Here is a 27,192-nt window from a genome sequence, read left to right on the forward strand (position 1 = left end):
CCAAATTATCATGTCCATACTGAAGACAAAACCTTAAAAATTTAATAATTGAGGTGTACAGGCACATATATATGGTTTTCAAGATGTCCTCTACAACTAGTGAAGTCGAAAAGCCGAATAACGTTGGTTAAATGCGTGTCGCTACGACTGTCGGTATGAACTAATTGTCGTTTCTTTAGATTTGGACGTGTCTTATGCATTGAGCTGTCAATTACCATCATGAATAATGCCACCTCACTTCATCTTCTCATCAAAATAATAATTACATTACTTGATTTACAGCTTTTAGGTAGGAAGGGAGGATAAGATCGATCTCGTTTTCTTTATCCCAGCTTCTTCCTAATTAGTAAGATATATATTTTTTTATTCTTGTTATATTAAAAGAAATTTTATTCATTATTTATATATCATATATTTAACAAAATAAAAAATAAAAAAAATACCTATAATATGTTGTTGCGTAGAGATAATTAATAGAAATTTTCTTTTCTAAATGAGTAATTTACCTCGTAAATGTGATCACACCAATTCGGTTTAATTAATCGCGAAATATTTCGAAAAGAGTTGATGCATTAAGCTTTAAAGTCATTGGCATGCACCGGAGAAAAGGAAAGAGAAATGATACCTTACAAACACTTCATCATTTATTTATCACTTTTATTAATATAATATTTTTTTAATATTTAAATCCATCAAATCAAAACAAAAGTCAAATTAAAATTTAAAAAATATATTACTTTAATCTAAAGATATCAACAAATTGTTAAGTAATTGATCTATCATTTTTTTGAAAGTAGTGATGTGTAAAGCTGATAGCATGTCAGAGTTTTAAAGCAGCATCCAAGAATTCCTAGTACACTGCTGTAGCCTGTTTCCACGAGACTAATGTCGAGCCAGATACATGACAGCTTGTATTGGTTTGGTCAAATTCATCTTTAAATTTAATCAATAACAACACTTTTTTACATTTGCCTACTCCATTAAAATTCAATTCCTACATTAGATTAACCATTTATTCTCTACGTAATAATAAAATATTATTAAATTAATAAATTTTTTATTTAATTTATTTTCTCATATTTTGTAATTCTACCAATTAAATGTTAATAATAATTATATTATATTAAATTAATATTACAAAAAGTATTATTAAATATTAATAGTAATTATATTCTAATTAAATTAATATAAAAAAGTATTATTAAATGTTAATAGTAATTATATTTTAATTAAATTAATATTTAAAAAAGTATTATTAAATGTTAATAATAATTATATTCTAATTAAATTAATATTAATATTACAAAAAAGTATTTTTAAATGCTAATAGTAATTATATTCTAATTAAATTAATATTAAAAAAAGTATTGTTAAATGTTAATAATAATTATATTATATTCAATTAATATTAAAAAATATTGTTAATAATAATTATATTCTAAATGTTAAATGTTAATTATATTCTAATTAATTTAATTTATTTGTTTGGAATGAAAAATTAATATTTTAATGTTTGATGAATGAATAGTGGTCTTCCATCTTTAGCCAACCACTATAGCAAAAGTCTAAATTATTTTAGATTTACCCAATCCAATGTGAAGGATTTTTGAGCCAAATCATATAAAATTTGGCCAAGCACCTCATTTGGCCAAGCCAATGTGGATGCTCTTAATTGGTTTGGTTACGATGGGATGTGATGTTTTAAATATTAATAAATAAAATATTATTATAATATAAAATTTAAATATTAATTTTAAATTAAAATTAAAAAAATTAAATTTTTTTATTATATTTTATATGAATATTTTAAAAAATTATAATAATAAGTTAAAATGAAATGAAATAAAATTTTTGATTTTATATAACTAATCTGAATATAAGTTAAAACAGCGAGGTGAGATTTTTTTATTGTAAATAAAAATTTAAAATATTATTTATTAATATTATTATTTTAAAATATAAAAAAAGTAAATTAAAATTTTTAAAAAATTAAATTATTTAATATATTTTATATAAAAATTTTAAAATAATTATAATTATAAGATAAAATAAAGATTTTACATCTCATCTTTCTTGTTAAACATGCTCTTAAAATACCAGCTACTCAAAAAACCACATAAAGTAAGTACCTTGCAATTGCACTCCCATTTTGTTTTTTAACAGAAATTATGAGTTTAATACTACTTGAGTTTTCCTAATTAGTCTTAAGCAATTGAGATTAATTAGAACTAAACACCACGTTACGGGTTTTAGTACCAAAGGGATGAGAATGTGTTGATATTACATATATAGAGATACTGTATATCTAAAGGAACATTTTTATCATTATAAATTAAGTCTCTCCATATTCATTTATTTTATTATAAACAAACAAATAAATGATCAAACACATTCTGAACATTTTCCACGGTGCTCATATGTGACTCTAGAATCTAGATGCCTTCAATGACCTGATGGCACTGATCTCAGTTTACCAAACAACCCCACAATTATTAAAAGAATTTCTTTATGCATTGGTTCACATGATCTCGTACCCAAGGTGCTCACTATAATTTATTTTGCGATTTTTGTTATATATAAATAGAATTATGTACTAATTTATATATTAATATTAATTTATTTATATTTAAAATTTAAATAAATATTAATTTTAATAAAATTTATTTTTTAATTAATCACATCATATTAATACATAATTATACTTATAATTACATTTTTTCTTATTTCACAGTCCTATCACTCACCGACATTTCAAAATATAGAACCCCAGCAACCACCGCTGGATCGGCACTCTTAAGACCCAGCGTTTGTCATCTGCCATGTCATGGACGACAGGCCTTCCGGACCAATGTTCTAAAGTACTATTCGTCTAAGTAGCAGAGCCAAATTGACAGCTACCACCAGCCCCTACCCGGCTCTCCTTAACTCTTCTTCAAGTGGGGTATTCATGGAACGACCAACCATCTTTATTGCCCGCACGAGATAACACGTTACTGGAGGTCTCTCCTATTTCAACCCTCAGATAGACATTCCATACCCTCTGTATTTTCATCTTTAGTTCTTCACCCTGTTCTCCAATCATTCTTCCAATTTGTTCTTCTTCATTTTGTTCGCCTCAAAATGGCAGGAAACCCAGTAAAATGGGTGTATTTGATCCTAGCAAGCTATCTATTCTTCGATCTAGTCCTCGCTGCAGACACCCACATAGCGAAGAAGACATATATTGTCCAAATGGACAAGTCGGCAATGCCAAAATCTTTTACCAATCATCTCGAATGGTACTCCTCGAAAGTAAAATCAGTTCTGTTCAACCCGGAGAAAGAAGGTGATGCGGGAGATGATGATAGGATAATTTACAGTTACCAGACAGCTATTCATGGAGTTGCCGCTCTGCTGAGCCAAGAAGAGGCTGAGAGGCTAGAGGATGAACATGGTGTAGTGGCTATATTCCCAGATACAAAGTACCAGCTACACACCACAAGGAGTCCGGCGTTCCTTGGGCTTGAACCAGAGGATAGCACTAGCGTCTGGTCTCAAAAGGTCTTGGACCATGATGTCGTAGTGGGAGTGCTCGACACTGGAATCTGGCCAGAGAGTGAGAGCTTCAACGATACGGGCATGACACCGGTGCCTGCTCATTGGAAAGGAAAATGTGAGACAGGCAGAGGATTCGAGAAACATCACTGTAATAGAAAGATTGTGGGTGCCAGAGTGTTCTACCACGGGTATGAAGCTGCTACTGGGAAAATCAACGAGCAAACCGAGTATAAATCCCCTAGAGATCAAGATGGGCATGGAACTCACACTGCAGCCACAGTTGCAGGCTCTCCAGTACGCGGTGCAAACCTTCAAGGATATGCGTATGGGACAGCAAGAGGAATGGCACCAGGTGCAAGACTTGCAGTCTACAAAGTTTGCTGGAGTGGTGGGTGCTTCAGCTCGGATATTCTATCCGCGGTTGATAGAGCTGTGGATGATGGAGTGAACGTTTTGTCAATATCTTTAGGCGGTGGAGTGTCTCCTTACTATCGTGACAGTTTGTCCATCGCAGCTTTTGGGGCAATGGAGATGGGTGTTTTTATTTCGAGCTCAGCTGGGAATGGAGGGCCAGACCCTGTCAGTCTCACAAACGTGTCACCCTGGATTACCACTGTTGGTGCCAGCACCATGGATAGAGATTTCCCGGCCACCGTTAAGCTGGGAAATGGCAGAACCGTCAGTGGTGTTTCACTCTATCGAGAGCGAAGGATTCGCGGGTCAATAAATAAGCAATACCCAATGGTATACATGGGTAGTAACTCAAGCAGCCCTGACCCGAGCTCGTTGTGTTTGGAGGGTACTCTGGATCGGCGTATGGTTGCAGGAAAGATTGTGATATGTGACCGAGGCATTAGTCCACGTGTGCAGAAGGGTCAGGTGGTGAAAGACGCCGGAGGGGTGGGAATGGTTCTTTCAAACACAGCTTCAAATGGAGAAGAACTAGTGGCAGATTGCCACCTTCTTCCTGCAGTTGCAGTAGGAGAAACAGAAGGGAAAGCACTTAAGAATTATGTGTTAACAAGTCCAAAAGCCACTGCAAATCTAGCCTTTCTTGATACTCGGCTAGGGATTCGGCCATCTCCGGTGGTGGCGGCATTTTCATCTAGAGGACCGAATTTTCTTAGCCTCGAAATTCTGAAGCCTGATGTGGTGGCCCCAGGGGTGAACATTCTTGCTGCTTGGACTGGAGACACGGGTCCGTCAAGTTTACCGACAGATCGCCGGAGAGTGAAGTTTAACTTGCTGTCTGGAACTTCCATGTCATGCCCTCATGTGAGTGGGGTTGCTGCATTGCTCAAGGCAAGGCACCCAGATTGGAGTCCGGCAGTAATAAAATCTGCCCTGATGACCACAGCTTATGTCCACGATAACACTGGTAATCCTCTAAGAGATTCATCAACAGCTGCACCTTCAAGCCCATATGATCATGGAGCCGGACACATTAACCCAATAAAGGCGCTTGACCCTGGTTTGGTGTATGACATTAAGGCTCAGGATTACTTCGAATTCCTCTGCACGCAGAGCCTAACTCCAGCCCAGCTGAAATTCTTCTCAAACAGATCTTGCCAACACTCTCTTGCCAATCCAGGGGACTTGAACTACCCCTCTATCTCAGCTGTGTTCCCAGAGAAAGCATCCATCACTACTCTGACCCTTCACAGAACTGTCACAAATGTTGGCCCTGCAGTTTCGAATTACCACGTCGTAGTCTCACCGTTTAAAGGTGCTTCAGTTCAAGTCAAGCCAAAGACCCTGCATTTTACCAGGAAGTATCAAAAAATATCTTATAAGATCACCTTCACTACAGTATCTCGGCAAACAGTACCTGAGTTTGGAGGCTTGGTATGGAAGGATGGAGTACACAGGGTGAGGAGCCCAATTGTTATTACGTGGCTGCCACCCCTTTGAATCATGCACTGGAGATTTTTTATATAGATCTTTATGGTTCTAGTTCTGCAGCTACAATAAACAAATGTTCTGTTAAGATCCAACTAGTTCAGTCCTTCTCAATCAAGAAATGTTTAACCGCCTTTATTTCTTCTTACAATGATCTTGTCATGCGGCATTTTGATACTACTGTTGGCAAACTGATTGCATTTTGATAGGAACAAAACTGAAGTTGTTCGTTTCCCATTAGGTGGTTGCATTGCCCCCGGCCATGGCCATGTTTTTGTTGTTCTTTCCAGTTTCTGACTTCCAGCACCCGCGCCGGTGGGATTATTTCGTTCGTCCATAACAGGTCTCAAATACAAATTACAGTGTATAGTTTATAAAATTGAAAAAAAATCCAACAAATTAGTTATAACATCTTATTAATAATAGACTGATCGACAGATATCCATCTGTCCCAGAAAAAATATTTGTTGGGAGCTCCATTTATTTATTTATTTTCAAACTTGTCTATTTATGTCTCCCTGCACACTCTTTATTAATCTAATTATTGTCTGGTTATACAAATTCATCATTATAATTTTTTTAAATTTTTATATAAAATATAATAAATAATTTAACTTTTTTAAATTTTAAAATAATAATAATATTAAAATATAATATTTTAATATTTAATTTTAAAATTCAAAATTCTCATATAAGAATTCTTGACCAAACAGAAGTCTCCGAAAACCCAAAAGCCAGAGAGAGCAGAACATCAAACACTTTGTTTTGCGCAGAAGGTACCCAATTAAACAGCTGGTATGATCAAGTACTATATGGTCCAAAACTCTATGATCATGATGACTATGCTATTTCATAATTTAAGAAAATATGCGCTTTTATTTGAGATGTCTCTGTGCAAGTCTGCTTCAAGTAGTGTTTTTTTCCCCATTTTTAATTATATCAACAGTGCTTCTAAAAGATTAATATAGATAGCTTTTAGGGTTAATCCATACCTAAATGTGAATGTACAAAACCTACAAATTGACAAATGGTCCAAGTTTTTGGAACATATTGGGCCACATATGTCCCTATCAAATGCAATGCGACACATGGGGGTCAATTCTTGGACCATATACTTATCATATTTCTTGGATAAATATGAACATAGGATTTTAGTAACAATAAGATGGTCACTGCACTAATTTGTTGCATGCTTCTGTTGATTGATTATTGGGAGGAATTACTTAATCTAATGGATGGTCTCTGCTTATGGGTTCCACATATTTACAGTGTAATTCCTTGGCAGATGGTTGTTCGTGACTCGGTGCTTCAGAGGTCTGCAAGGTTTGGCCTCAAAGCACTGACTTCCCTTCAAATCTCAAAGGTCTTTTTCAATTGGATAAAGAGGAGGATGTTTCTGCATTGAATCTTGTACAGAAGCTTCTCTGTTTTTTACTTGCTTTATGTCCTTTTCTATTTCTGTGGGTATTGGTTGGAAGGTTTCATGTTCTTTACTTGTTAACACGGTTTCTCCTCAGCCTTGACGAGGATGAATAATAATGGGGGCTGACCATCTTTTGTGGGAGCGGTGCGGTGCGTGCAGTGCGGTTCGTTCTGCCCTCCCCCACTCCCACCAAATAAATAAATAGCGCTCCAGAATTTGAACTGCTTTGCCTTTTTTTTTTTTTTTTTTTTTTAATCATGCTTAGATTTAGATATTTCTAAAATAATAAATAATATTTTCAGTTTTAAAGTGTATAAATACTGTATAGGTGCATATGGTTTTTTAAAAAATAAATAAATATAAGATTCATATAAAAAATTAATTTTTTAATAATAAATTTTATTCTTCTTATAAACGAATCCTCTCTTAAAAATAAAGAAACTTATAAACCAACAAAACTTAATATCCAGGCTCCAGGGCCCAAGTTGGCCCATTTTGTTGCGATGCACCGAAAAATCGTGCGGATGTACCAATCCAATCCAGGTAATGTTACCCGGGCCTAGTTAATTTCTCTCTCTAAAGAATATGCAATTTAAAATTAGAAGAAAAATGCTAAATACTTGAGAAAAATTTATTTCTTTACGTATCAGTTATTAATATGTAAAAATCATAAAATTTGAAATTAAAAAAAAAAAAAAACAAACAAAATAAGTATGGTAAGTAAAAGTGTAAGTAAATATAGCACTACTCAAATTAGAAATACGAGAGGGTGGAGATCCAAACAACAACTGCTTTCTAGTCGATGCAGAAGAGCTTAGAGAATATGAACAATTGATAGTGGACCCTAACTATTCAAAAACTTAAGCAAAACGAAGGACATTTGAGAATAGCTATGATTAGAAGCCACAATCAAACTCTACAAAACTGTTGCGGCGTGTTGGATGAAAAAATCTATCTAATCCATGTCAGTGATGTTTTTGGACATTTTTTCAATGAATCTCATCACTTTTATCCACACAAACACAAAATGCATGAAAAAAACTTTAATTTTTATTTTGCAGTGATGTTTCTGTTTGCCCTTCTTGCTTTTTGTTCAAGCTTGTTATATCCGGGAGACATTGATGCTATGAAAGCCTATAAATCCCAGTCCTCCTTTGAACTGTAAATGAAGAGCTGAATATTTCTGTTCTTGTGGGTTACACCGCCTTTAAGATGTGCCTGGTTTTCCCATTAATAAGGACAGAGACACATACCCTTCCTCCACACCTAAATCACTCTCTCTCTCTCTCTCTCTCTCTCTCTCTCTCTCTCTCTCTCTCTCTCTCTCTCTCTCTCTCTCTCTCTCTCTCCATACACATACATCTCGTGTGTATAGAGAGAGAGACTCCTTTCACGCTGTCTTTAAAGAACTGGTAAGAGAGTTGTAGCGTCTCTCATAGGAAAACTGTGAAGTTTACCTTGGTGCAGATCCCCCGTCTAACTCAACTACAACTTTTGATCTTGTTTTCCCTCCCCCAATAAGCATTAAATGCACGCCTGTCCTGTAACAAGAAACTTTGGGAATGTAGGACATGCATGTCATTGAGGAGGAGGAGGTGCCAAACAGGCAAAGCTGGCCATTGTTCCTGCAAAAAAGTGTGCGTCAGTGTCAGGATTTCAAACTCATTTACTTCATGAGGCACTGCCAAGGATGAAACTCCTTTTAAGCATTATTTGAGAAATTTTATGGTACATTGTATTTTTATTTTTTGGTAACTTTCGGTTCTTTTCATTTACTTTGTCCATTGTTCCCCCTATCGTATGGAAACTAGGTCAATTTCTCCAAGGAACATGGAAACAGAACAACTCCGTTAGCCTAAAACTTGAGAGAAGTCAAAGTTGTAAACCCCTTGTGTGCATAATGTATTATGATTTAATCACCATTACCGATTTCTTGTTTATCTTGAAAGGTGAGACAGATAAGAAGTATTTTTCAGCATTTAAACGATATTTTATAAGAAGCTCGGTCATTCATTTGTAAGTTTACATAGTAAATAGCAAGGTATAACTACCAAAACTATCGCACGTAATCCTTGTTCTGGGGAAGCACATGGTGGGCGTAGTTGGCTTCGATTTAGCCTCGTTTGAATATAAGAAATATTTTATTTTATATCATCTTATTATTATAATTTTATCAAATTTTTACATAAAATATAATAAATAATTTAATTTTTTAAAATTTTTAAATAATAATAAAAAAATAATATTATAATAATATATTATTTAATTTTTAATTTTTATTTCAATTCATTTCTAACTTACAATTCAAACAGCATTAATTGCATGCGAGGACGGATTAATGTAATCGCTTTCAAATTTTCCCACTTTTTCCTCCTGATACAACAATGCTACTTTTTTTCAGCCGTTTCTTTTCTTTTTTATTACTATTATTCATCTAATAAATATAATTAAATCCATATCTTTTTATGGTTTAAAATTTTAAAATAATTGATGATTTTATATTATATCAGATCTTAAATTCAAACTCTGACCCATCACTGTATACCCTATTGTATAGGATAATGATATCCTTATACCTCTTTTATTATCATTTTGAAAAAATATAGTTGTAAGCATAATTATGCACTAATCTGTACACCAATATGATGTGATTGGTCAAAAAGTAGATTTTATTGAAAACAATATTAATTTAAATTTTAAGTATGAATAAATCAATATTGGTGCATAGATTAGTGTGCACTGTGCTTGTATGTAACAAAACTCTATTATTTTACTATCTAGCTTTTTTTTTTTTCTATTTACTATTTGAATCAAGATTACATATTTCAGAATATAACTTTCTTGTATAATTTATAAGAAAAAAAATTTAATAAAATAATGAACTCATGTAATTTAATTAAAAATAAATTCAATTTTATAAAAACTAACATTCTTTTATTTTTTGAGTAAATTTTTATAAAATTAAATTTATTTTTAATTAATTTTCTTGATTATATTGACTGATTGAATTTATTGTTTTTATATATTTTGTAAAAAAATTCATATTTAAAATTTTTTAATTCAAACAGTAAAAAGGAAAAAAAATTAAATAGTAAAATAATAATAAAAGAGATGTAAGTGTTTACCCTTTAATTAAATAGTTTACATTCTGAGACAGTCTAACCCTTACTAAGGATATGTGTAAATAATTAAATTTTTATTTTTATTTTAATTTAAAATCTCAAACATGTGGTGATTTCAGTAGGACGAGAGGTTTGGTGTTTCTCGTGTTGATGGGCCGATCATCTTGAATCTTGCTGATCATTTCAAGCTTGTGAAGACCGAGCCTTGGTCTCTCTGCCGCGATCGTCATTAGAGGGAATAAAATTATCTTTATTTGTAAATTATTATGTTTTTAAAAATAATTTGCAAATTAATGTCTCAAAACAAAACATCCAAATGAAATGACTAGAATCCGTTGGAGCTAATGGGTTGGGCTGTGGTTATTACCCATTTATTTGTCTTAAACATTGAGTTTTATCCATTGATTACAAATAGTTTAAATATGATTACAAATTAAATAATAATTTAAATGGAATCTTATAGATTTCTCTATTAAAATACTTGGAAAAATTATACCGGTGACTGATGCGGAATTTATGCTGATAAAAAATTAAAACAAAAACAAAATACTGGCAAGAAAATAATCAATCAACGCTGTGCGGCGGATATAAACCCAGCCACGTGTTGGACGTACGTGAAGCATGCAAAAAAGTCAGTGGGTCGGCATCCACGTGGCTTAAGTTTTGTGACGCTACTGGCATCTCATATGACATATGTCCTCATCCTTCCAGAAGTAAAGCTAGCAAACACGTGAGAACTAAACTACGGCATCAGCCATCACACGTGGCATCTGAACAAACTTTTTACTCATTCAAACCCCGATATTTGACTTTATTCATCTATGCGCTGTGGTCTTTTTATATTAACAAGCAAAAGGGTAAGAGTGTGGGGCCACCGGCTGTAGACTACGGTAGGCCGTAGACAGGGGGGACGTTTCCCAACTGTGAAATCGGTGGTCCCATTTAATAAGATAAAATAAATTAATTTATTTTCAAATTGATACGTAGAATTATTATAAGATATAGTTTAACTTGAAATATAAATTTTAAATTGTGAATTTTATAAATTAAATAAATTTTTTTATTAATAATATACAATTGTCAGCTTCTATCGTAAAATTAATATATAAAGTGAGAGTGAGCTTTTATGGACGGTTCCGATAGTCAAAATTTTGCATCTCACATTGTCAAAGCAAAATTGGGTTCCACGATGACAACGGAGATTGCAAATCAAGAAAGAGATAGTTTACTAATATAACAAGAAAATCATATGTTTTTAAACAAAAAAGAAAATGACTTCATCACGTTATAAAATTAATTATCTAATCCAAATATAAGAAAACAAATGAATTATTAATTAATATATATGGGTGGGTGAGGGTGGGAAAAAGCACGAAACCGAGAAAAATAAATTTTACCTAAACCGCTTTCTCAATCACATTGATCTACCAACTACCACCCATGCCTGCAATTTCGCAGCACTAATTCCCCACTGATTGGCTGCGCTTCGCAATTATTTGACTTTTGATCTTTTATTTTTTATAAATTTTCCTCCTCACATAAAAAAATATTTAAAAAATTAAATAAAACCTATAGAAAATAAAAAACTATATACAGACCATAAAATATAGAATTGTATATTAGATTTTAAGTATTTTTATTTTTTTAATTATTTAGTACCAATTTATAAAACTTGTTCGTTTATGTTTTTCTATGGAATAAAGTAACTGTTTACTTAAACACGTCACAATTACATAAAACACAACATTAAAACAGAGTTGTAATAAAATTTATTTAAAGTTATACTATTTAAAAGTTTCATGTGCAGCATGTTACTTTTAATTTATTATATTTATAAGAAATTCAGTTTATAAAATTATGTTTCTTGAAATGATAGATCTATAATAATTTCGTGATTACTTTACTTTTATAAAATTTATATGTAGATCTAACACTTATCTTTCATATTCAAAATTGTATATATATATATATATATATTGATAAATGTGATTTTTCCAGGCATGCATAAGTTTGGAACTTCAATTTAATAATATGAGAATTCAAGTGAATAAAAATTGAATAGTATATAATTTATGATGTTCAAAGACATTTATTCCTCTTCTTCTACGACAATTCATTTGATTTATTTAATATTTATTTTATTATATTCTTAATAGAAGAAGGTCAAATTAATACGGTAGGATACTGAGATGACAGAGGCCGAAACAATTATTCGGGAGAAGGAAGAAATAGCATAGGTGCCGTTTGAGACTGCAGAACACACTCTCGATCATGAGACGTTACGTCGTCACTCTATACAGTAATCCCATTTGAGAAAAAGTCTTCGCCGCCATGCCAAGTCGCCAAATCCCTCCTCCTCCTCCTCTTCCTCCATCCCAATCGCCATCTCAGCCCATTCCCTCAGCGACCCAATCCCTTATCGCCGCCTTCTCCATCCTCTCAATCCTTGTCTTTCTCTTCCGCAAGATCATCTCCCGCAAGCGCACCACCGCCACCGCCCCCTCCGACTCCCGTCCCCTCCCCCATCGCTTCTCCTACTCCGTCCTCCGCCGTGCTACCAACTCCTTCTCCCACCGCCTCGGCCAGGGCGGTTTCGGCCCCGTCTTCTCCGGCTCCCTTAATGGCAGCCCTCCCGTCCCCATCGCCGTCAAGGTCATGGATTCTGGCTCCCTCCAGGGCGAGCGCGAGTTCCACAACGAGCTCTTCTTTGCATCCAAGCTCCACTCCCCTCACCTCGTCCCCGTCCTCGGCTTCTCTTCCGACCGCAAACGACGCCGTATGCTCCTCGTCTACGAGCTCATGCAGAACGGCAATCTCCAGGACGCCCTTCTTCGCGCCAAACGGCCCCCCGAGCTTATGGATTGGAAGAGGCGGCTCTCTGTTGCTCTTGATATAGCCAGAGGGCTAGAGTATCTACACGGTTTGGATCCGCCCGTGATTCATGGCGATATTAAGCCTAGTAATATTCTGCTGGACCAGCATTTTTCCGCCAAGATTGGGGATTTCGGACTTACCCGATTGAAATCAGAGAATCAGATTGCGATGGATGTAGACGATGGTCGTGGATTAGAGCGGAAGAAGGGTCATGGCGGAGGTGGAGTGGAGGATTGTGGATCAGTGATAGAGGAGACCGAGAGCGTGATTACTAATTTTGAGGATTTCAACGGAGGTTTGGTTCAGTCACCGTCGCCATCACCGGAGACTTTACTTCCGGAGACGGTTGTGGCGCGGGTATCACCGAGTGTTTCTGAGGGGAATTTTGATAAACGTAGTGTTGAAAGTGGTAAAGAATTGGTTGATATTGGTAGAAAGAGGAGCGGTAAAGGGATAAAAAGTGTTTCGGGCAGAGACTGGTGGCCGTGGAAGCAAGAGAACGGGGAGGTGGAGATTAAGAACGACTATGTGATGGAGTGGATTGGGACGGAGATAAATAATGAGAGGCCGACGAGCGATTGGATTGGTGCTTCTTCCGGCAGTGGAGCAATAGCGAAGTCGGAGAAGAAGAAGAAGAACCGGAGGCGATTGGAGTGGTGGGTGTCGATGGATGAGGAGAATAACGAGAAAAATTCAAAGCGGAGGCCGGCGAGGGAATGGTGGAAGGAAGAGTATTGCGAAGATTTAGCTAGGAAGAAGAAGAAGAAGAACATCAGCAGCAGCAGCAAGAAGAAAAAGAAGCAAATGGGAGTGAGTAGCGATGACAATGGTGATGATTGGTGGCCGAGGGACGAGAGTTTGCATGCTGAGAGAAAGAAGAGATGGAGAAGCCGGAGTCAGAGCAGTCGGGGTAGTATCGATAGGTGGTTGGATGGACTGAGCGGAGAGTTACGGAGAGCTCGCCGCAATAGTCACGATTATTCGTTTAGTGGGGAAATTGCCAAGAGTGGTGATATTAGTAGCACTCCTAGTATGAGGGGAACTGTTTGTTACGTTGCCCCTGAGTATGGCGTGGGTGAGGATATCTCGGAGAAGTGTGATGTATATAGCTATGGTGTCGTATTGCTCGTTCTGATATCTGGGCGCCGCCCACTTCAGCTGATGAATACGCCCATTTCGGAGTTCCAACGCGCCAATCTTTTGTCTTGGGCGCGTCAACTTGCCCGCGCCGGAAAACTTCTTGATTTGGTTGATAAGTCAGTTCAGTTTTTGGATAGAGAAGAAGCTCTCCTTTGCATCACGGTTGCGTTGCTTTGTTTGCAGAAGAGGCCTGCTCGCCGGCCTTCCATGAAAGAGGTTGTCGGGATGCTGACTGGACAGTCAGAACGGCCCCAACTACCGGTTGAATTATCCCCCTCAACACCATCCCGCTTTCCTTACAAGTCACATAAGACCATACGGTGAGTTTTTTAATGTTCGGTACGGATTTTCATTAACAGTTGTATACTGCTATAGATAGTTGGTTCATCATTCTTTGTGCCTGTGGATGAGAGGAGTGAAAAGATTGAAATGGATTCGGGTTTTTTTTATTAGCCCTCGGTTTTTATACGGCTATGGCCCTACCAATCCAAAACTTATCTGAACTTTCTGTATGCCATGGTTCACAAGCAAATCAAAACACCGACCCCACTCGCTTTCCTCTTTACACCGGATTTCAGGAATGCCACGAGTAACTGGATTAGCTTTTTATGAATACCATGCCCCGTGCTTTGGCCATGAGTCCATCTTTGTAAATATTCATTAGAGCCCTTGGAATCCATCTTGCCTTTCATCCTCATTTGATTCTGATGTCTTTACTCATCCAAAAGGAAAAAAAAAAAAAAAAAAACAAAACAAAAAACATCATTTGAGAAATTATGGCCTGGGTAGTTGTCCTGTACTGTTCCCTACTTTTGGGAGTTGGGGGAGCTTTTCGCCAATGCAACTTTATTCCTAGTTCGAAAGGGAATGATGCTAAGATCTTTCAATAGATTTTTTTAGTTTTGTTTTTGGGCTATGTAGATATTAGGATTTAACCATCCCACGTGGATGATCGTGGTGCTTGCTAACCGGGTAAAAATTAATTGAGAATGTGTTTTGGTTTCGGTGTTTGTTTCTGCAACTTATAAAAAAGGTATTGGTTAAGGATCAGTTGACATTGAAGTAATGGTTAGTCAAATTCTGTAAACCATAAATCCATGAAAGAGTTGAGAGAAACTGTTTTAAGTACTGGCATTACTATATTGCGACTTATAATCTAGGTTTGGTGCTTGCCAGTGTCCTATTTCAATGTTCTGCTGCTTCCTGTCATCAAGGAGAAGGCATGCGATCATCTCTTTTTTTGGAGTTAGTAGGTTTTATTATAGAAATTATAATTCCCAAACTTTGAGACATGCTTCGAGTTATTAGTATGGGAATTTAGAATGTCTATCATTAACACCGATCATGGTTGAGGCTTGGTGAAATACTTTTGGGTCCTTGTAGCTTTTAGAGAGAACAAAAAAGGATTCTCCATTTAAATCACTAACCATTCAGATGAAAAAGATAACATCAATGGAAGTGAAGAGAGTTACTCCTATGCTTTCTGTACTGGATAGAATTGTGTGAACAGAACAGGCTGGGTATGCTTTGAATGGAAGAGTAATGCATACTTAAAAATCTGTGTTGTGGAATCATAGGTGTGTAATCCTCTTTCATTTAGCATCTAAGCCCCTCGTGTAAAATAGTTTCACGCCCAATTATGTAACCTTTTGAGATGGGAATATTGTTTATCTGGAGTACGCACAGAAGCTGTAATATTATTGCAATTTGAAAGATGTATTAGCCATCGGCTATGCTGATTAATTGCCGTGTAAATTATGGTCCTTGAGATAATTGCTATTGAGGCTCTGTATGGTCTCGAATCTTTGTATACATTACTTGTAAAGTCAGGGGCAGAGGAAATTGGTCTTTCAGATTGTCTGGTGGGCCTTGAAAATCTGTAGTCTCTCCAAAAGAATACGTATGAGGCGATGATAACCTTAATTTGGTTCCATAAATGTCCCCCCTCCAGCTCCATTGAGGCTAAATTAATGGAGCTCACATGTTTTCTGCACCTAACAATTCTATCCGATTTCTATTGCCTTTTCTTTTGACAATGGCCAGCCACATGATGCAGAGGTACTCGGCTCTTGTTTCCTAATAAATAGATACTATTCATTTCACTGCTACGTGGCTCACTTTTATCTTGTGGGAACATTCAATATCGGGAATTGAAGGGAAAGAGCGTAGGTAGAGGGAGTGAAACTCCTGCTGTTTCTTATGAAAAATGAGAGATGCTGCGAGTCATTTCACTGAATTTCTATTAAATATCCAATCAACTGAAGAGGGATTATGTAGCATCTTTCCACTCCTCTCCCGTCGTATGTTTTCCTAGTCACTGAAGCCCGCTGTACATTCGTATTTATAAGCTCTGTATAGACCTATACTTTTCAGAGTCATAAACAGTTTACGGTGCGTGGTCGGACTCGGACGGACCCCCATGGGGAAAAAGGTTTAAAAGGGATTTGAAATGTGGAGGATGGGAAGGTTTTAACGACTGATTCTCGACTGCTCTTTTTCCTTGCAATTTCTTCAGACTACAAAAGTTATATAAATGAAGATTCCATTGATTTCAACAAATGTTGACTTTTGCAAATGAGACTTGCCTGTTAAAATCAGTTTATGCATTATTCCAAATAAAGAGGGACCACGCCCGATTCAAAGCATAAACAATATTCCTTTTGAAATTAAGGATAAAAAATAAATTAGTAAATCGCCCCCACTTTAGTAGGGCTTTTGAATTTAGTGGGGATTTGAATGGGCCGGACTGCTAGCTACCATCATGTTTTATTTGGTTTTGTCAATTGGGCTGGGTCCAGAAAAGTTAACGATAAAATACGAACGTATTTAATTTTGGAAGCTGTAAATTGTTTTCATTTCCGGAAGACATGGTTAGATGGAGGCGGCCGGGAGCGCTTCAATACATATATTAATGCAATATTGAGATATCGATGATCTTTAATTCGTTTGTTCCAGAAAGAGCGCACACGTACATGATATACATTGACAATGCATAATTGAACCAATAAATGCATGCATGCACAGGCACAGCGCACACTAACACGTACATGTCATGATATATAATTCCGATAAAACAGCTCCTCTTGTCTTTTGTTTTTTTTTTTGTTTTTTTCTTTAAACTATCCTTGTCCTTGTATTGTTTTAATTATCAAAATTACATTAAAATTTAGTCAGAAGTATATATAAGAGAAGGAGATCCATGGGATGTACCAAATAATTAAAAGTCTCATTACAATAATTGCAATGCTTAAAAAGAAAAGTACTATAGATAAAATGGCCGCCAACAACCGAAGGTTTGAACCTATATGTCGTTCGAAGCTGGCTGGGAAATAGCTAGTTGAGTACTCGAGTCCTCATGGAAGGGATTGTGTTTAATTTGTTTTAAGTGATCAAGGTACTGGAAAAACTGCATCCATGTTGTAGATCAAAGATCAGATCGATTCTATATATATATATATGCATGCTGGAGGCTTTAGCTCTGAGAATCGAAGATCAATCCTTGTAACCAGTTTGAAATGGCAATACTTTGGCACTCCTAGCTTGCTAGCTATAGGTTGTATTTCATATGTCACAACACTCAAAGAATAACATATATATATTGACATAAATATATTTAATTCCATGGGAGTTCAAAACAGACCTCGGGCCACATTATATATATCATTATTTTTATTAATGCATACATGTCTGTAATTTTTAATATTATTAATTAATTTCCATTCTAAAAATCTAAGAAATATATTAATATCGACCAGCATGCAGCATGCAGCATGCATGCATGTGGTTCTTGCATTTAGAGAATTTGGATGAATATATATATCGCGCCATCGTAGGCATAGGTTATGTGAGATAACAAAAGTTTAATTAAGAAAAGCTGATAAAAGTAAAATGCATTGGAAGTCAACAGGATTTAACTAATTTACAAGAACAATAATTACCCTCTACATAATCAACTTTTTCAAAAACATTTTTTGGGCAAAATTAGACAGTAATTTCCACCATTATATCACAAAAACTGTTAAAATGAACAGAGTGCAAATTTTAATTACCGGATTAGTTACTGATCTATTTTGTTATCTGTTAATATTGTGTTACATATATAATCTACTTTTATAAAGAAATAACAGTTGCAATCGTGAGTACGTAAATACCTTTTAATCATTTTGAAAAAAGTGATCAATAAATATGGGACCCACATGAAAAAATTAACTTTTTAATAGTGAACTCCACTTTCTTTTAAAGCCACTGCACGGTGCTTACACACTTTACGATTATATGTATCATTACTTATTTTTATATGCTCATTAATCTTAATGCATGTCTGGAAATGGACAATGGTGTTATAATTTAGCATTTGGTGATAGTACTTAATTAAAAGATCATTGCAGTGTATTAATTTTGATAACTTAGGATGTACATTTCAAAATAGATACATGTTAGGAAATTCTTATTTTCTCAATATAATAAAAAAACAATAAATTTATAAGCATAACTTTTGATACTGGGAAAGAAAATAATGGAAAAGAAAGACTTTGGAGGGACTTTAATTTCTAGTTACAAGTAAGCCTTTAATATATTAATTAAAAACTTACTTATATATAGGATGATATATAAAATTAAGTTATATTATATTCTTTAATATATTGAATAAAATCAAATGAATCAAGACCTAATATTCCGACATATTAAACTAATCATGCTAGTAGATTGTTATGAGATATGCTACCATTATTTAAAACAAACTAATTATGAATGAAGCTAAGTACATAAGTTTGGTAGAAGAATCGAGGGAACATATACATATAAATATATATTTATATAGTTTCAACTAAAGCAGATCCTAATACACACACAAAAAAAAAAAAAAAACCCAGAGTTCAATATCTAGTATATAATTTATTTGGAATAGTTGTTAGAGACACAAATATGGAGTTGGTACTCAATCAATGTTAGAATTTTTTTTGAATTACTAACTGATCATATTATAAGGACAAACATCTATACATGCAAGATCATGATCGATTATGCTCATACTTACGCATAGTAAGGACAAAGTCCATTTCAACAAGGGATACATACTACTGCGCGCGCGCGCACACACACACATATATATATATATATATATTGTGTTTAATTAGTCAAATTTTATCTAATTTACACGATCATGTTCCATTCAATTTGCGACTGAAGATTAAGATCAGGTGAAGAATTATGAGGGAATACAAAATCAGCTAGGGGAAACCTTCTCCTTGGAAACATTCTTATCTAAATTTAAACATGAAGATAATCTCCCGATCAACTCTACCATGTTTCAAGCCTGATTAAATCGTGTATGTATTTTAAAAAGAAAAATCTATTCATCATCATAATTCTCATCACCCTCTTATCATCCTATGATGTGGTATTAGATGATAGGTTTACAAGTGAAATATAATAAATAATCTCCAATCATCTAATATCAAATTATAGAATGATGGGAGGATGATGAGAATTAAAATGATAAATAGCATTACTGTTAATTAAACTGTACAACGATGAGGTCACAAGATCATGAACTATCACAGCAAACTCAAACCATGTTACAACTAAGTGATAGCAAGAACATTATGCTGCAGTGAATTAGTTGAAAACGATCGAAGATTTGAAAATATGGCTGGGCATGCAGAGTCATTTTGCAAACCAGAGTAATGCAAGAAGATAATTAATCAAACTGTGAGGGTATGCAAGAGGTCAGATATTCACATGATGACGTCATACAAACCAAGTTCAGTAGTGCCCAGATTTATTAAAAAAATAAAAGAACCAGAGGCGGTAGGTATCAGTACCACACTGGAGTCTCTAATGAATTCGATTCTATGGGGATGTACATCTCAATGACGGAATCGCTTCAGTTAGTTTCTTTTGCAGCTCCGATAGATCAGGTTCTGTTGAATCGCTGATCTGTTAAGTAAAATTAGTTAATATGTGACAGAAAATTTCTTGCACTGTGAAATCTTTCAAAGCATACAAAAAACCCTAACCCTAAATCTGACAAATCAATGAGATGTTGATTCGAAGCACCTCAGACTGGATGGTGTGGAGAAACCTTTCATTCACTTTGGCGGAGACACAGCTTACAACAGTAAGTCCTCCTTCAATAAGAACTTCTAAAACTCTTGAAAGGGGCATCCGTTCCTCTTCGAAGCTGCTGGTGATTAAGATTTCCACTCCATCGCGACGTGGGTTGACCTTCATAAAACTGGGTGGAGAAGTACTATTTGAGCTTCCACTCCCATGGTCGGTAGTATTGGAATGCTTTTTTAGCTTATCTCTTACAGAACTCAGTTCTTTGATCTTCTTCTGCAAGTGTTTGATATAATTCCCAGCCTCATTTATGTGATCCGATTTGGAACGCTTTCCCTGGAACGCCATGGAGTGCATACGTTTAGGTCAATCATGAAGAATATATTTATAGCAGTGAAGTTTAGAGGATGATTTGATAGAGAAAGAGAGGGAGCTTCTTCCAGGAATTTAGGAGGAAGAAGATGTAACGGTCATGCTTTAATTTCTGGACAAAATTCTACCCATCCATGAACTTTTACAAAAGTACAAACGAGTGCATAGAAGAGGAAAACGAAATACAGGTTCTTAACCTTGATAAATTCAAGAGCTAGGGAGTAGGAATCACAAGAAAGTACAAAGACAAATAACAAGAAAATACTGATTAATTCTTCACCTTGATAAATTCTAGTGGGAGTGAAGATCTAAGAGACGCGAAAAGCGTAGTCATTTCTTGCCTTCTTTGCCTCTCGACTTCCCTATGCCTCATCTTCAGTTTCTTCTTCTCATTAAAATTGCCATAGTTGTGATCCAAGCTATCGCATAATTTCCGCCGCTGGCCCTTTTTCAAGGTGGTGTTAAAACTACTGCAATCCAGTGAAGCATGACCCACGATCAGATCTTGATCAGGGATTTTGTGCTGTTGTGGGGGGTGAGAGCAAATCTGGAAGACCAGCTCATTGCTTTGGTGTAAAGGAAACATTTTACCCAGATCAGAGAGAGAGAGGGAGAGATAGAGCTATTCACGCTCTTAATGTTTTCCTCTCAGTTTATCTTGGAATTAAGGGTAAAGAAGCAGCCAGCCGATGGATGCTTTTGACAGGACTAGGATGCCAAAGATTCCTTCAAGTCTCTAGCTAGGCATAAATGGTGAGATAAGGAGTGACCTCACCGTCCACACCTTAAAAGCTTTTAGTGGCCCTAGTGTGCAGAAAAATTATTTTAAAAGCTTCCCGTAAATCAATTCCACTCACATTAATAGCGGAGAAAAATGTGTAGTACTCCACATGACTAATAAGCAGAACGTACGACTCACAAACCTTCTATATTAATCATTTGCATCCATATATATATATATATATATATATATAAATCAATGTACATATCCTATATCAAACATCTCATGATAACAATTTAGCTATCTTTTATATATAATGATAAAGGCTAACTCGACATGATGATCTCCAAATTACTTTTAAGATCATTAAGATCAATACAATATCCATTTGCTTGGGCGCGCGATAACCAGCTAGCTAGCTGACAGCTTTTAATACATCAAACGTCGGCCTGGACTAGCTCCATTTTTCTAATTTTCTTGTCAAATAATAGAATTGTGATATGAAATTAAAAGAGAAATGATATTACAAGAAATAGAGAGGATATTGCAAGAAAAATAGTTGTTATTCAAATGTAAAAGTTGATCATATACAAGTGAATGATACTCATATATATAGGAGTACAAAAGAGTACGTATAGCTTAAGTCTTAATTGATGACTAAAGATATGTCTTAATTGATGGATCAATGGTCTTAATTAATGGCTAAAGATTAGTCTTAATTGATGGCTCAATGGTCTTAATTAATGGCTATGTATGGTCATACAATAAGTTTATAACACTCTCCCTTTGGATGACCATACATAAAAAAATATGTCTTGTTAAAACCTTGTTAAGGAAAAATCCAGTGGGAAAAAATCAATGACGAAGGAAAAAGAGTACAATATTCATATATATCGCCAAATGTCTTAAGATTACCTCATTAAAACCTTGCAAAGGAAAACCCAGTGGGATAAAACCTTAGCGAAGGAAAAAGAATACAATCAGCACAAGTCTTCAAGACATTACTTCTCCTGAAAAGTGCATGATAATAGGTCTTCAAGTTTTCGCATTCAAATGTTCTGCACAATCTTCTTAAATGTTGCAATTGGTAATGATTTTGTGAATAAATCTGCTAGATTATCACTTAAACGTATCTGCTTGACATTAATTTCACATTTCTTCTGAAATTCATGGGTATAAAAGAATTTAGGTGAAATATGTTTGGTTCTATCACTTTTGATATATCCTCCTCTAATTTGAGTAATACAAGCAGCATTATTTTCGTATAAAATTGTTGAACTTTCATTAATCACTGGAAGACCACACTTTTCTTGAATATGTTGAATCAATGATCTTAGCCAAATGCATTCTCGACTTATTTCATGAATTGCAATGATTTCTAAGTGATTTGAAGAGGTAGCAGATAGTGTTTACTTGACAGATCTCCATGATATAACAGAATTTTCATAAGTAAATACATATCCAGTTTGAGATCTACCTCTGTGGAGATCTGAAAGATAATCTGCATCTGCATATCTAACTAATTGTGGATTTGAACCAAGTTGATAAAATAATCTCATATCAACCGTACCTCAGAGGTATCAAAGGACATGTTTAATGCTATTCCAATGTCTTCGAGTTGGTGCAGAACTATATCTTGCAAGTAAATTAATTGAAAATGCAATATTAGGCCGAGTGTAATTTGCAAGATATATCAGTGCTTCAATTACACTGAGATAAGGTATTTCAGAACCAAGAATTTCTTCATTATTTTCACAAGGACGATATGGATCTTTCTGCACATCAAGTGATTGAATAACCATTGGAGTACTCAGCGGATGAGCTTGTTCCATGTAAAAGCGTTTCAAAACTTTCTCTGTATAATTTGACTGATGAATGAGAATTCAATTTTGCAAATACTCGAGCTGTAGGCCGAGACAAAATTTCGTTTTGCCAAGGTCTTTCATTTCAAATTTATTCTTTAAATATGTAGCAGTTCTTCTGATCTCTTCAGGAGTTCCAACAAGATTTAGATTACCAACATAAACTGCAATAATAACAAATCTGGATTCTGATTTCTTAATAAAAACACATGGGCATATTGGATTATTTTTAAATCATTCTTTCAATAGATATTCGCTAAAGCGTTTATACCACATGCGTCCGGATTGTTTTAACCCATATAAAGATATTTGAAATTTAATATAATACATATTTCTGGATGTACTCATATTAGAAGCTTCAGGCATTTTATATCTTTCAGGGATTTTCATATATATGTCATGATCTAATGATCCATATAAATATGCAGTGACCATATCCATCAACTGCATGTCCAATCCTTTTGTAACTACTAAACTAATCAAAAATTCAAATGTGATTGCATCAATAACAAGAGAGTATGTTTCCTCATAATTAATCTCCAGTTTCTGCAGGAAACCTTGTGCAACAAGTCATGCTTTATATCTCACAATTTCATTACTTTCTATACGTTTACTTATAAATACCCATTTATATCCAACATGTATTACACCCTTTGGTGTTTGTACAATTGGTCTAAATACCGCTCGCTTTTCTAGCGAGTTCAATTCAACTTCAATAGCTGATTTCCATTTTGGCCAGTCATTTCTGCGTCGACATTTTTTGACAGTTCTTGACTCAATTTTTTTATTACTTCCGGTAATGTTGAGTGCTATTTTATATGAAAATATGTTGTCGATAACAGTTTTATTTCTATTCAAAATTTCTTCAGTACTCATGAAATGTATCAAGATCTCGTTATTTTCAGGTACCTGTCCCTCTTCAAGGGAAGACATTTCATTAAATACCTCTTCAGGAGGTTCCTTTTCAGGAAATTTAGTCTCTTTAGGAGTATTAATTACTCTTATAGCTTGTGTTGTGGGTATGGACTCTTCAGGAGTACCAAATTCAATTTGTATTTTTCTCTTCCGAGAAATTTTATCCTTAGCACCAATAGGCCGTCCACGCTTCAGGCGTATCTTAGACTCACCTATTGCTGTTTTGGCAACTTGTCCTTCAAGGACTGCAATCGTTGCTGGAACATTAACAACAGGAATATATGATTTTACCACCCATTTAGTGTCAGTAAATACAACCGATAATTGATTTGCAATACTTTACAAATGAATAATCTTTTGAATCTCTAGTTTACATTCATTTGTACGAGGATCAAATTGGTAAATGGTTTTATTTTTTCAAGTAATTTCCTGTTGTGCTTCAGGTACCGACTTCTCATTACCTAATGTTAGAAAAATAGATTCGTTAAAATGACAATCCTCGAAACGTGCCTTAAACATATCCCCTGTAAGAGGCTCAAGGTATCTAATAATAGATGTAAAATCAAACCCAACATATATCCCAAGTCTATGTTGAGGGCCAATCTTTATACGTTGTGGAGGTGCAATTGAAATATATACCGTGATAAAAAAAAATATGAAGATGAGAAATATTTGGTTGTTGACCAAATGCAAGCTGTAGTGGAGAATATTTGTAATATACTGATGGCCTAACTTGAATCAACGATGCTGCATGAAATATAGCATGTCCCCAGGCAGAAATATGAAGTTTTGATTTCATGAGTAAATGTCTAGCAATTAGCTGAAATTTTTTAATTAATGATTCAGCTAAACTATTTTGAGTGTGTGTGTTGACAACTACATCTATTCTTATCGACATGCAATAGTTATAAAAAATTTGAGATGTAAATTCACCTGCATTATCCAATCGAATAGTTTTAATTAGAAAGTCAGAGAATTGTGCTCGTAGTTTAATTATTCAGGCAAGAAGTTTAGCAAATGCAATATTTCTAATGGAAAGTAAACAAACACGTGACCATCGAGTTGATGCATCAATTAAAACCATAAAGTATCTGAATGGTCCACTCGATGGTTGAATAGGCCCCCACATATATCCCCATGAATCATTTGTAAAAATGATGGAGATTAAAAAACCACATTTGAGATAGATAGTTTAATAATCAATTTACCTTGAAAACATGAAGAGCATGGATATTCATTAGGTAAGATAATCTTCTGATTCTTTAGGGGATGCCTATACGAATTATTAATTATTCGTCTCATCATTATTGATCCCGGATGTCCAAGGCGATCATACCAAGTCATAAATATTTTAGAGTCAATGCACTTCTGGTGCATTATCACATGTGATTCGATTGTTCTCATTTCTGTATAATACAATCCAGATGAGAGAGTAGACAGTTTTTCTAATATGAGCTTTTGGCTCTAAATTATTTTAGTAATGAGAAGATGCTCTTTATTGTCTTCGCTAGTGGTTTCAATATGACAACCATTATGACGTATATTCTTAAAACTCAATAAATTTATTCTGGATCGTGAAGAAAATAGAGCATCATCAATACAAAATTTGGTGCCATTAGGCAACACAATATAAGCTCTTCCGGAGCTTTCAATTAGATTCGATAAACCAGATATGGTATGAACGTAAACTTTACTTAATGTTAGATTTTGAAAATATTTTTTAGAATTATATGAGTTGTAGCACTGTTAACCAGACATACATATTTATTATTCATCTCAAAGATAGAAAATTCATTAGTAAGACTCATGATTCTATACAATATATAAAATTTTCATTACTACAAAACATTGCAAAATATAAAAGAAAATACATTAATTAAAAATGAATATTTCCATCACCAATCAAATGATCAACTCTACCATTAGAATCCTAAAAAAAATCAGAAATATCAAGACTTATAATATCTTCTCCATCTATAGAATCTAAAGCATCTGATGGTTCAGTAAAATTTTTTTCAAACACTTTTTTTTTTTTCTTTTATAGAAGCTTGGTATAAGTCAATCAAGTGCTTAGTTGTATGACAGGTACGAGACCAATGTCCAGTCATACCACATCTATGGCATCCATCTTCATCTTTTTTTAAAAATTTATTTTGAGGACTTTTACCCTTCTCGGAGTTGAACCATTTCTAGTAGTACGGTGTATATCTATTATTATTATCCATTTTAGTGTGGTCGTTTCTAGAACCTTCACTTCTATAGTTTTTCCTACCATGTCCACGCCCTCAGTTTCTTTGAAAAGATGCACTATTCGCTTTTGGAAATGGTGTAAATTTAATACCATTCATTTCAGGGAATGATATAGAACCAGTAGGACGTGACTGATGATTTCTTAACAAAAGCTCATTATTTTGCTCAGCCAATAGAAGACAAGATATAAGTTCAAAATATTTTTAAAATTTTTGCTCTCGATACTGCTGCTGCAGGAGCACATTCGATGCATGAAAAGTAGTATTTGTCTTCTCTAACAAGTCATTATTAGTGACTTTTTTCATCACATAATTTCAATAGTGAGCTAATTTTAAAGAGTACAGAGTTATACTCACTAACACTCTTGAAGTCTTGCAACCTCAGGTGCATCCAATTATGACAAGTTTTTGGGAGGATTACAGTTTTCTGGTGTTCATATCTCTCCTTTAAATCATTCCACAAAATAAGTAGATTTTTCATCGTGAGATACTCAGTTTTTAATTTTTCATGAAGATGGTGTCGAAAGAAAATCATTGCCTTAGCGCAGTCCTGCCGGGACCCTTGATTTCTTTCTTTAATTATATCTCCTAAATTCATCGCATCCAAATGGATCTTAGCATCAAGGATCCAAAATAAATAATTTTTTTTTTCAGAAATGTCAAGAGTAACGAATTTCAATTTTGTAAGATTTGACATTTTCTACATATATAAATCAGGAACATAAGTATATTTATATTATAAATAAGAAAAACACTCACAAAATCAAGAGAATAAACATAGAGTTTTCATCAAGTAATAATAAGTAATGTAATATTTCATATTCATTTTGAAAACTGAAAAAATATATTAAAAAACTTACTTGAAATAGAGGACTACTAGGTTCAAAATCTTCAAAACTTTCGTGTTGATAACGTGTTGTGAAACTAAAAGAGAAATGATATTGCAAGAGAGAGGATACTGCAAGAGAAAAAGTTGTTATTCAAATGTAAAATTTGATCATATACAAGTGAATGA

General features: G+C 34.5%; 3 protein-coding genes across 3 annotated transcripts; 2 read left to right on the top strand and 1 right to left on the bottom strand.

Annotated features, from left to right (window-relative positions):
• The first annotated feature begins 2,811 nt into the window (after positions 1-2,811).
• Positions 2,812-5,587, top strand: LOC122303174 (subtilisin-like protease SBT1.3). Its single transcript, XM_043114808.1, has one exon. The coding sequence runs from the start codon at positions 3,121-3,123 to the stop codon at positions 5,446-5,448; it is 2,328 nt and encodes a 775-aa protein (XP_042970742.1). The 5' UTR covers positions 2,812-3,120; the 3' UTR covers positions 5,449-5,587.
• Positions 5,588-12,141: 6,554 nt separating this feature from the next.
• On the top strand, positions 12,142-15,738 carry LOC122303176 (receptor-like serine/threonine-protein kinase At4g25390). Its single transcript, XM_043114809.1, has one exon. It carries the CDS (start codon positions 12,313-12,315, stop codon positions 14,317-14,319), a length of 2,007 nt encoding a protein of 668 aa, XP_042970743.1. The 5' UTR covers positions 12,142-12,312; the 3' UTR covers positions 14,320-15,738.
• Positions 15,739-19,680: 3,942 nt separating this feature from the next.
• Positions 19,681-21,162, bottom strand: LOC122305655 (transcription factor bHLH120-like). Its single transcript, XM_043118231.1, has 3 exons — positions 20,711-21,162; positions 20,056-20,394; positions 19,681-19,935 (listed from the first exon to the last, which is right to left on the bottom strand). Exons 1-3 carry the CDS (start codon positions 21,014-21,016, stop codon positions 19,849-19,851), a joined length of 732 nt encoding a protein of 243 aa, XP_042974165.1. The 5' UTR covers positions 21,017-21,162; the 3' UTR covers positions 19,681-19,848.
• Between the last annotated feature and the right edge of the window lie 6,030 nt (positions 21,163-27,192).

The sequence above is a fragment of the Carya illinoinensis genome, chromosome 3 (genome assembly GCF_018687715.1).
Source record: "Carya illinoinensis cultivar Pawnee chromosome 3, C.illinoinensisPawnee_v1, whole genome shotgun sequence".
NCBI classification, from domain to species: domain Eukaryota; kingdom Viridiplantae; phylum Streptophyta; class Magnoliopsida; order Fagales; family Juglandaceae; genus Carya; species Carya illinoinensis.